The sequence below is a fragment of the Raphanus sativus genome, chromosome 4 (genome assembly GCF_000801105.2).
Source record: "Raphanus sativus cultivar WK10039 chromosome 4, ASM80110v3, whole genome shotgun sequence".
In the NCBI taxonomy this organism is placed as follows: Eukaryota; Viridiplantae; Streptophyta; class Magnoliopsida; order Brassicales; family Brassicaceae; genus Raphanus; species Raphanus sativus.
Genome location: NC_079514.1, coordinates 24,581,784 through 24,593,871, shown reverse-complemented (window position 1 = coordinate 24,593,871; position 12,088 = coordinate 24,581,784). Strand labels below are relative to the sequence as shown.

Below are 12,088 nucleotides of genomic sequence, written 5' to 3'. Positions count from 1 at the left end.
TCTGTGTTTCCACTCGCGTGTGACGCGAGCGACCTCGGCATCTCGCTCTAGACATGTTGCTCCCAGGTGGAGCGACCTAGAGGTGTCGCTGTGATGAGATCGCTCTGGTGTCCGACTTTCTGCTCAATACCTGCACACAACTTCACTCTCCCATTGTTTTATGCAATAAAATGATAATGCAAATACTAATGCAATATATACAAGGATACTCATGGGACTTTGCCTCCTTTGGATCAGGCTGGAATAGGTGCAGAAAGTGGAGTTGACACCCCATCTTCCTCAGGTGGTAGCTCATCAAAGTGATCATCAGCAGGAGGAGGATTCATCTCTTCAATGGTGAAGGCTTGTCCAAATACAGTGGGGTTCTTCATCTTCTCCTTGATGTCAAAGTGGAGGATGTTCTCCTTGCCCAAATGGAGGTCAATCTTCCCTTCCTTCACATTCACAATAGCTCTTGCTGTAGCTAAGAATGGCCTTCCAAGAATCAATGGGTCTTGAGCCTCCTCACCCATTTCAAGCACCACAAAATCTGTAGGTATCTCATACCTTCCAATCTTCACAGGGAGGTTCTCTAGGATGCCCACAGGGTACTTCACTGAACGATCAGCCAACACCAGAGAGAGTCTACACTTCTTGTATTGAGTGAAGCCAAGCTTCTTTGCCACAGACAAAGGCATCAAGCTGACACTAGCTCCCAAATCGCAGAGACATTTCTCAAATACCATAGGTCCAAGAGCACAAGGGAGTGTGAAGCATCCTGGATCCTCTAGCTTCTCTGGAGCATCAAGCCTCTGAATGATGGCATTGCACTCATGACTCAGAACCATCATGCCCTCCATCTCCTTCTTCTTAGCAGCTACAACATCTTTCAGGAGTTTGCTGTATTGAGGAATCAACATGAAAGCATCAATGATGGGCATTGTAACCTGAGCTTCACTCATCTGCTTCTCAAACAAAGCCTTGTACTTCTGTAGCAGCTGCTTCTTGAATCTACCAGGGAATGGAAGCTTTGGTTCATAGGGAGGAGGGACATGAGAGCTCTCACTTGCTGGAGCAGCAGATTCACCATCTTTTGTTGTTTTCTTCTCTTCTCCAACCTTTCCTTTACCCTTGGCTTTCACAATCTTCTCCAAGATCTCAGCATCTGTCTTCTCATCAACAATGACCACTTCATCATCTAGGTTGATGGCCACCTCCTCACCTTGTTTCTCAGCATCCTTGGTGAAGGTTACAGGAGTCAACTGCTTACCACTCCTAAGTGTGACAGCTTTTGCTTCCTTGGGGTTTTGATCTGACTTTCCAGGTAGAGATCCTTGCTGGCGGTTCTGGTGGGAGCTCATGGAAGCAAACTGATTCTCCAAATTCTTGACAGAAGAAGCAAGGTGGGTGAATTTGTTGTTGAGCTCATTGTAGCTCCCATCAATCTTGGAGTGAAGGTTCTTCAGCTCATAGCCCACATGCTTCTCACTTCTAGTCTGAGACTCCAAGATCTGTTTCAGTAAGGCATCAGTGCTGCTCTGTTGAGGGGCAGAGGAGTTAGGAGAGGAGTTTTGCTGAGGCTGATAGTTGCTCTGCTGGTTGTTTCGAGGCTGATAACCACTCTGCTGGTTGTTTGAATAGGGTTTCTGTTGGTAGTTGTTGTACTGAAAGTTGGGTTCCTTCTTGTACCAGCTACCATTACTGTTGATGAAACACAATTCTTCTTGCCCTTCCAAACCCTCAACCTCATTGACAGTAGGAGGTATCTCATGGCTTGGGTTGCCAACAAAGTTCACCTGCGCTTGTGTGGTCTTATCAGCAATGAGTTTGTCAATCTTCTCCTGAAGAGCCTTTATCTCATTCCTTGTTTGATTGTCATCACCTCTGCTGCTTCTGTCATGGTCGCCACTGTAGACTGCATCACTCTTAACCATGTTGTCAACTAGAGCCTCTGCCTCTTCCTCAGTTCTCCCCAAAAAGAACCCATTGCTAGCTGTATCCAGTCTGGCTCTGTACTTAGGAAGAGCACCTCTGTAGAATGTGCTCAGCAAGCTCTCCTTAGAGAATCCATGGTGTGGGCACTGAGCTTGGTAACCATTGAATCTCTCCCAAGCTTCACTGAATCCTTCCAAGTTCTTCTGTTGGAAGCTGGAGATCTCATTCCTCAACTTAGCAGTTCTTGAGGTAGAGAAGAACTTCTCCAAGAATGCCCTTTTGTAGTCTTCCCAAGTGGTGATGGAGTCACTTGGTAGAGACTTCTCCCACTGACGTGCCTTATCCCCCAAAGAGAAAGGGAATAGCTTGAGCTTTAAGGCATCCTCTGACACACAATTAGTCTTTGACATACCACAGTAGCTGTCAAACTTATCCAAGTGATCAAATGGGTCCTCCACAGCCAGACCATGATACTTGTTGTTCTCTATGCAGTTGAGCAGCCCTGACTTGATCTCAAAGTTGTTAGCAGCCACAGCTGGTGCTCGGATTCCAAGTCGAGGACCATGGATGTTGGGGCGGTCATAAGTGCCAATGGGGCGAGCTGGTCGCTGTTGGGGCCCTTGTGGAACATTGTTTACTCCATTGGGGTTCAGAGGATTTTGTTGTTCTTCCATTGCAGCTTCCAGTGGCTGCAGTTGAGCTTGTTGCTCTTCTTCTCTTCTTTTTCTAGCACACTCTCTCTCTAAAGCTCTGATGTCTGCGGCTCTTGGAACAAGGTTTGATGTACCCTTGCTCCTCAAGTTCATACACCTGAAAATCACAAAGAGTGAAGAAGAGAATCAGTAACTTACAAAAATAAAAATGACTTAGTCTCAAGCAAATGACTAAATCTCAATGTTCAAATCAAACTCAGAATTTGGCAACGGCGCCAATTTGATGTTAGGAGTTTTGAGGCTCCTAAGTCAAATGATAGTATAGTGGAAGTTGTTTGTCGAACCAGTTCTGAGGGACTCAAAGCAGTGAGAATGCAAGTATTTGCCTAATCTAAGTGCAGCCAGTGGTTTGATGATTTCTAAACTAATGATTAAAGCTAAAGCAAAGCAATAAAAATGATACTTTTAAGCTATTGGAAAGGAGAACTCATGGGTATAGGGATTTAGACCTTGGGTGATCAGGTTTCGAACTAAGGAATGTAAATGATAAATCAAACTATCAACCTTAAGCCTAGACACAATTCTAAGCAAGCTCTATGTCTAGATGAATGCTCATTTGCTAACATGTCTCAAACATCAAATGTCTTTGGTTGAATAACATGCAAGCAATCATTACTAACAAGTCTATTAGCTATCTTAGCATCTTTAACAACAAATCTCTTTGGCAAAGTACACTAAAAGCCTAGGAGAGTTGACTCAGGCATTTCATCAAACACCTGTCGGGTGAGAAATGCCTAGAGATCACCCTTTGAGTGGCCTACTCAAATGATGCATTAAGATCACTCTACTAGCAAGGAACAAGTATGATCTACACCTAAAACATCCTAGAACTAGCCTAATCACCCTTAATCACCCTAACTCATGAATCCAAAAGATGATTACTCACTAATCTCCATGATTCCTCTTAAACCCATGGTGGATTTCAGATGAATCATATAGAGAACTAGAAAAGAAAATCACAAGAACACAAGAACAATCAAATCAAAAGATAACTTTCTTGAGAGAGTTTTGTGTTCTTCAATAGATAAAAGATAGATTGCCAAATGGTGGCTACATAGTACTTAAACATTAGGTTTTCCAAGTGCAAAAACATGCACAACAATTGCAAAAAGGTCCTTGAAAAATAATAAAATCGTGCAGCAAATAACGTGGAGCGACCTCAGAGGGTCACTCCAGGAGGTCGCTCTGGGGTTGGGAGCGACCTTGGGGGGTCGCTCTGAGAGGTCGCTCCAGCCTCCATTTTTGTGTCTCCGGGCGATGAAAACGCGAGCGACTTAGGTGGGTTGCTCTGGTTGGTCGCTCTGGTTGGGAGCTACCTTAGGGGGTCGCTCCGGAAGGTCACTCTGCGGTTCTCGACCAGGATGGATATGCCTCTAGTAAATTGACCGTAACTTCTCCATTACATCTCCAAATGACTTGAAACCACTTCCATTAGAAAGCTAACTCAATTTCTTGTGTCTCCACAAAATCTTAGCAACAGAAGATTTTTCTAAGGCCTCCATCCATGCTCATCTTTCACCCCCTTTTTGATCACTTTGCTTCCAAATGTCTCTAAGAACTCCATGTGGTGTTCCAATACCTGATAGAGACATATGTATGCCAAATGCAACCTAAACATGTCTAAATCCTAATCTATATGATGCAAATGCTTATGAATGAATGGTTAAAACAATGCAAATATGCAAGACATCAGAAAGCATTCACAAGTCTATTAATGTTGTCTTGACCAATTTTTCTCTAGAATATTTGATGCAGTTTACTGGTCATACTTTCTGGTCGGGGAATTTTTATGGGTTGGTAGTGGTATACTAAAATCTCTGAACGGGAACACTTACTTCCAGTATGAACATTTCTCGGTTGCACGGTCAAACCCGAGCTCAGACCAAACCACGAGATGATCCCGTTCCTAAAATACACTAAACTATCTCACACAAAACATATTTTCAGGAAACAAAAGCGATACGTCGCAAAAAAAATCTTCGAAAATGTATTCACAATCTCGAAAAAACACTAAAACAGTCCATCTGCGACTAATAATTAACAAGTAACTCATGTTAAATAATCATCAACATGTTCTTAAACCACATTCGTCGATTGGCCTCGACAAACACATCAACCGTTCTCTAAATTAACGATAAATTAGACCTTCCCCTTTTGTAGAATTGGTCCTCAATCATCCGACTCAGATAATAGCGCGGTCAACACTTCCATATGACTTCAAAATTGTCATTGGAGAGATGCTCAGTTCCCGATCAATTCCAGTCACATTAAGACGAGAACTTATCGCAGACTTCAACATTGAGAAGAAACCAGGTTGAAATCGCAAACGGAAAACATAAGCCAAAATAGTCATCACAGACCCTAAAACCGGTAGTATAGTAAGCCTAGGTCTTGCCCTAAACCCAGCACACTGTTCTCAGACATCTCAAGGCATATTATCAAACCGATATGAGATCTCAAAATATGACTCTTTGCTTATATTTAAACATTCTCGAAATTCCGCAAATTTTTTTTTGAAAGTTTTTTTTGGAAAATTCATGTTTGCGGCTGTTCTGCAGATTTAGTTTCTGAATTTTATTTCAAAAACTATAGATGCGATGAGCACTTTTATCGTAATCAAAATTAGTCAGAAATATCTCGTAGGATTTACTCGAGGGAGTTTTGAGTATTTTTTCTGAAGTATGTTTAGTAAACAAATATTTGCAGAATATGTTGCTACGGAAGTTGCACTTTTGATTTCCAAAATATTAAGTTTCAGAAGATGTTTTAGCAGTGAGGGTCAGAAAATGTTTTAGCCATGAGGATCAGAAGATGTTTCAGCACTAAGGGATGTGATCTCCTATTTTCCTTTCTTCAGTTTTAGTCAACAAATTTGGGTTTTCAGGAATTTCGGAGATATCTACTTTTTTCCGAATGTTTTTTTCTTCCTTTTTTCTGGAAGAATTACAGCAGTGAAGGATGTGTACCCGATTTGTTGTGTTTCTTTTTCCGCAAGTAACTTAGGGTTTCTTCGCGATTTCGGGAAGAGGAAGTCTTATTTTTTCCAAATACTTTTAGGGAAATCTGTTTTGACTGAGTTACTTCTCGCGTCGAGATCTATCTAGATTGGTAGCGAGAGAATTTGTGCAGGGTTAGACAGATCCTATCGTTTCCCTTTTCTGCTAAGGCAGAGAAATCACGAGCTTGTTTTGGTCTGTTTACTTGTGGAAAATAGTAGCCACAAGGATACTCCATCACGTCGCCCCAAATCTATTTTCCTTAAAATTAGAGAAAAAAAATATCCCGGCCAAAGAATTTATTGATTTAAAAATAGAAAAAATTAAAATTATTTCACATGAATTATTGTTTGACATAAAAATAGTTTTTCCAAAAATAAAAACGAAACTCTGTTTTCTGTAATCTACAAACAGTTAATGCCTAACATTTATTGCATGGCCATTTAAGAAAAGAACTTAACAACAATTTCTCTATAATAATTTGTAAAATAATTTAAAGACATACTTTATATCATATCCATACATTATATCATATAATATTTCATAAGTAATTAATCGTTGGCATATATGTACCCTAACATATTTTGAGTTGTTGCCAATGAAATAAATATACCTTTCTGGTCAACTAATGAAATAAATGTATATGTGTTACTACAAACAGTATAATATATAGTATACAGGTTGGCCAGACATATACTTAAGGTTGAACAAAACGTTGTTTACACAGAACCAAGTATCTCAAAACTCCAAGATTTTGCTTGGAAGTTATATGCTCCTTAAAAAAAATTGTTATCTTATATGATAGATAATCACATGACATGTAGCTATTACAAGGATTAGTCACAAGAAAACAGCTACTGATTTTAAAATTCAGTAACAACATCTCAAGTATTACGCTTAGAGAACATATTTTTTGCAGATGGTTTTTTGACTTCTACATTGATCCTTGGTGGATGTAGATGGATGTAGAAAGATAGCATGAACGAACACAGATTATGGGTATAAAAATGAAAAATGTTGATAATCTGCAATGCATACGCAGACGGAAGCGCTACAGTGGGCTGGAAAGCATGCATCATTCGACATGTCAGCACTATGGAACAGATTTCAAAGAATTGATAATGATGTTAGGGAAACCTCAGGCTTGTCTGAATTTCTCGAAAGAGTGGAAGGAGATACAAAAGGTTAAGAGAAGATTTAAGGATATGCTATATTTCTCGAGGACAAAATAGATTGAAGATCACTTAGCTGGAACCGCTCGATCCGTTCATATCTCTTTGTATTAACCAGACTACCTGAAGCTTGAGTAACATAATTGACTTCTGTCGTAAACAAACTTGTATAATATACTAGGGGATGTATAATATACTAGGGGAAGCCCGCGCTTCGCGCGGGAATTCATTTCATTATATTTTTATTTCACATGTGTTTTAGTTTAAATGATTTTATTTTAATTATGTATATAGTGTTTCAATTTTCATCATTCTTTCTGTTTATTTTGTTTGTTTTAAAAGAGGATTAACTAAATTTTCTAAATACAATTATTAATGAACTTTTGTTCTATATTTAATATGTAAGTATAGATATTTTAATCTGTTTATTTTAGTATAAATTATGTAATTTCATTTCTGTTATTTTTGTTTGTTATCCGGATATTTTACATACTTTTTTGTTGAACTGTGCAAGTATATTTTTTATTTACATATCAGTATTAAAATATGGTTTCTCTTTTTACTTTCGTACTTTAAAAAATCAAATTAAATTAAATAAAATAACCACACAATTTCTGTTTGTAATACTTACAAAATATACGTATTTACCATTAAAATAATTTTAATGTAATATTTTTAAAAATTTTTAATTTATTCTTGATTATATGTAACATTAGTTTTAACTATTTTATAAATAGCATATTTCACTATTTATTTTATTATTGTTTTGTAATTTATATATGAAATTGATTATCTTTTAAAAAATGATAATGATTAATTTTTGAAAATAATTTTTAACATTGACCTCACTATATATAATTGATTTATTATATATGAACATCTAAATAATTTATAATTTTAATAGTCAGATTATAATTAAAACTAATAACTTAATTTATAATTTAAAACATATTATCAGGCTATTAATTTCTGTACATCAATAGTGGCTAATGATTATATTACTACTTTATAGATTTCGTAAAAACTTACAAAACAGGGTAATCACAAAAAGTTCAAAAATGTGAGGACTGTTGTGCAAGTTTGCATATGTACTTTATTTAAAATTTTCAAAATATGAACAGCTGACTTTCGAAAATACAAAAGCCGTATTTCATTTTATTATTGTTTATGCATCCTTTTCATTCCTGCGATCTCATTTGGAAGAACTCTTTTTTTTTTGCTTGTTGGGTTTAGTTGTTACAGGTGTTATTCTATGTACATCAATTTTTCTTTTCTGGGTTTGAACTGATTTGAAGAATTGTGAAGAAGATGAAAGAGTGAGGTAGAGGTTTGTTTGATTCTTTCTCTATGGAGATACAGCTCAATTTTCTGTGCAGTACAGAGCCAAACCAAAAATAGACATGTATTATATTAAGCCAAAAAAACATGAAGTTTAAGTCAAAAAAATATTTTAATTAGGACATGAGAAGTAAAATTTTATTATTTGAATAATTTGCACACATAAGATATGATACCAAGTCAGAATAGTAGGATTCTAATCTTTCTAACTTGATAGGTTAAGTCTTGTGCGCCGTTTTGAGAAAACAATAAAATGCTAGAACAGGTAGCTCTCAACAGTGCTCCCGCCGAAAGCAGGCTGAACTGTGCAGTGGTTTTCTCCAATGGATGTGCTTGTTGCAGCGGATCATAATCACTTGTGGTTGGGCTTTCGTTTTCAGATATCTTAATTCTATCAGAACTCTTGCAGGATACACATGGGGTTTTTCGTAACTCAGTATTGCTGTTCACCAGTCCCAGTATTGATGTTCATCAGGTCCATGAGTTTTCAAGACTGTCAAAAAGAAAAGAATGAGGAAGATGATGAATCTAATGAGTTTAGCCATATCAACAGAAAAGATTGATGAGGAAAAATATTTTCATCAAGTATGAGCACACTCATAAGATCCTGTTTTTCCTAGAACAAACATCAAGAGACACAACTAAAAGACATCTGCAGTTTTGTCAATGTATTTATGTAGAATGTAAATAACACATTTAATGTTACCATTCCCGCAAGGTCCACAACAAATCAAATACTCCAACTAAACAAATAAGCGTATTTGTAAGACAATGTACTGAGATATATACATATGTACATATATTTATAGAGAGAGAGATGAAGGTTACCTCTTCTGTGATTTGATTGTCAGTGTTACTCTTTTTAAACTTATTGGCTTCTGATAACGCCCGAGAGAGAAGTAGTTTGGTTATGATGCAAACATGAATGGGACATCACCAAACTTTTGAAACGGTTCCTCTGTGAACTCACAAGTTTTTTGATTCATAATGTTGGACAAATAATTAATAACCAAACAAATAAAAAAAACTGAAGCAAAGAGCAATATGAACAACATCAATTAAAGAACTTTAAGCTAAAACCATAACACTTTAAAGGGATTGATTTTTTTGTTTGCCGGAGTTACCTTAGCATAGGAGGAGCAATGGATCATGTTGACGCCTCTTTTTTACATTCATGGATAAGAAGAGATGAATTAAATCAAATTAACTGATGAGTGTTTAGGAGGGAAACTTACACATTAATAGTAGCAGATTCACAAATGAATAAATAAGAGGATGAGTTAACCATTATAATGAGAAATAAAGCTTAGGTGCAAGTAGGAAATGTAAGGATGTTGCTGATGAAGCCTTACCTTTATATAGTTAGAGAACCACCAAGCTCAACGTCACAAACACATCACTGCGAAGAGAAAACAGAAATCAAAGTGCTCAAAATGTACCTATCAAGATAATGGATTATCAAATATGTAAAAGTTGAACGACTTATTATGAGTTTAAAAGAGTTGTGGAAAGGAATTCATAATCAAGAAACGGGTTCTAAGTTCCAAAAACAAAAAAAAAAACGGGCTAAATTTCTCATTCAAAAGAGGTTCGATGAAGATATGAATACAAAATTTTGATAATCATGAGTTCAGGTGAAGAAAAAATCATAATCAACCGACTTGTTCTAAATTTCGCAATCAAAAGTGATTCAAAGGTCCGATAATCATAAGTTTTAACGCCGGAAATATTTTTAACCTGTAGTGATCATGAGTAAAGAACGTTATAACCATAGAATCCAGGGGAAGCATATATCGACACCCATGAGCTCGCCACCAATTTGACGCTCTTTGCTTTCCAGAATTTGAGCAGTCACACCCCAACGGTGGGGGAACATCACTCGGCCTTCAAATCAGCAAGAAGGAATGATGAATTAGCCATTATACTGTAAATAAGATAAGGAACAAAATGGAACTCACCGTTACGGATCTGTATCGCTTCACAGCCGTATATATATCTGGAACTCTTCGAATGAAGCGAAGAAGACGAACGTACAAACCGCATGTGAGAAATCTATGTGTATTTATACAGAAATACGCCGATGAACAGAGACGGATTTGAAGTGAATTAAAGACGATTAATTACGAAACTCACCATTACGGATCTGGAACGCATCACCGCCGCATCGCCGTTCGAAGGAAGCGAAGAAGACGACGTTCAGTTTCCATTGATTAGGGCTAAGAACACTATGGGCCTCGAATACAACCTTGAGCTAAAGCCCAACATAAACCTAAACGCCGAGTTTCATTTAATGGGACGCGTGTCACGCTGTGAAGATGGGTATTTCTGACGTGGACGTCGACGTGGACACCCCAGGAGGGATGAAAAGCTTCTTTTATATATAAAGATATAAAAAAAAAATTATCTTATACTGAAAAAAGAGAAGACAGTAGCTTCAAGGAACCAAAATTTCATGCTAATACAATTTCTAATCTTCCATGCAATGATATCGTTTGCATCTGCAGGATGGTAGCTTGTATTAGGAAAAAAATACATACAGTTCAAATTTAAGGATAAAAATTGTAAAGTTGGAGAAATCTATTTTCCCTATAAAATAGAAAATTTATTTTACATCAATCATGGTTTGATAGAATATAGCTTTTGTAGAAAGAAAATCTAAAATCTAATTTAGAACCTGAATCTGGAAATATAAAAACAACAGACATTTAATGTCTTACTTTTGTTGTATAAACATTTAACAAAAGAATTTAACAGCAACTTATCTATAATAATTTCCAAAGAATTTGAAGAGAAGATTTATATCATAAAATCTTTCATTAGTTTTTCAAGTAATTAATGGTTGACATATATCTACTCTAACATTTTTTGAACAGTAGCCAAAAGAAACTAATATATAACTTTTTGGTTAAAGAAAAAGATAAAGGTATATATGATACAATTAACTTTGTAACATGTATAAGTATACTACATCCACAATAAATAATTTTATATCATACTAAAAAAACAAGACAATGGCTTCAAGGAACAACAATTTCATTTTTATGCTAATCCCAATTCTAATCTTCCATGCAACAATTTTGTTTGCATCTGCAGGATTGTTGCCATTCTCTTCTAAACATGTTATAATTTTCAACAGACTTATAACACGTGCAACACTAGTTGTGCACTGTAGGAACAAAGGTGATGATAAGGGAGTAATTTCACTTGGACCTGGAGATAGCTTTGATTTTAGATTTCGTGTTAACCTTCGCAAAACAACGGTATACACTTGTAGTTTTGTTTGGACTAATAATACAGCCACATTTGATATCTTTAGAGCTGATCGAGACGATAATCCGAGAAGCAAAGTTGGAGTTTGCAGCGAATGTATTTGGAGCATTTACGAACTAGTACCGTGTAGAGATAGACGTGATGGAGGTCAACCTTACTGTTTTCCATGGACTTCTTAAATTATTTTAAAATATTTATTGCACTTTAATTTTTGTGTTCTTTACATTGCAATATATTAATTCTTGTTCTACAAACTAAATCATATATTAAAAAACTGTGTCTGAAATAATGTTACTCATTGATCAGCTTTTCTTTCGATGTTAGTAGATACAATATGATATTAGGTGATAATTCCACCCTATGCGGACTACCATTTTGTATGCGACAATATAATTTTTTTGCAAGTGAATACACATGTTGTAAATTTCAAATATTTATTTTAAAAAGTTTTATTTACAGTTGACGTAATTGAATTTGTGACTTTTCGGTAAATGCATTTATATAAACTACTAATATAAGCAGTTTACCAAATTAAAATATTATTTTGTATCCTTTTCTTTGGTACATGTAATTTCAAATGAATTTTTAGTATTGGAGATTATAGGCGAGTTATTTTCTTTACAAAGTGGAAATATTGTTGTAGAATGGTTCTTTCACATTAAAGGTAAATTGTATGTTAGTGTTA

General features: G+C 36.2%; 1 protein-coding gene and 1 non-coding gene across 2 annotated transcripts; both read left to right on the top strand.

Moving 5' to 3' along the window:
• The first annotated feature begins 2,043 nt into the window (after positions 1-2,043).
• On the top strand, positions 2,044-2,150 carry LOC130512098 (small nucleolar RNA R71). The gene has a single exon (XR_008945659.1). It is a non-coding gene; the product is annotated as a small nucleolar RNA R71 (small nucleolar RNA).
• An 8,994-nt stretch (positions 2,151-11,144) lies between these two features.
• On the top strand, positions 11,145-11,582 carry LOC108828894 (S-protein homolog 5-like). Its single transcript, XM_018602558.1, has one exon. It carries the CDS (start codon positions 11,145-11,147, stop codon positions 11,580-11,582), a length of 438 nt encoding a protein of 145 aa, XP_018458060.1.
• The last annotated feature ends 506 nt before the right edge of the window (positions 11,583-12,088 follow it).

Excerpts from the sequence above, each read along its gene's own strand:
- LOC108828894 (XM_018602558.1), top strand. The coding sequence starts at position 11,145 with ATGGCTTCAAGGAACAACAATTTCATTTTTATGCTAATCCCAATTCTA.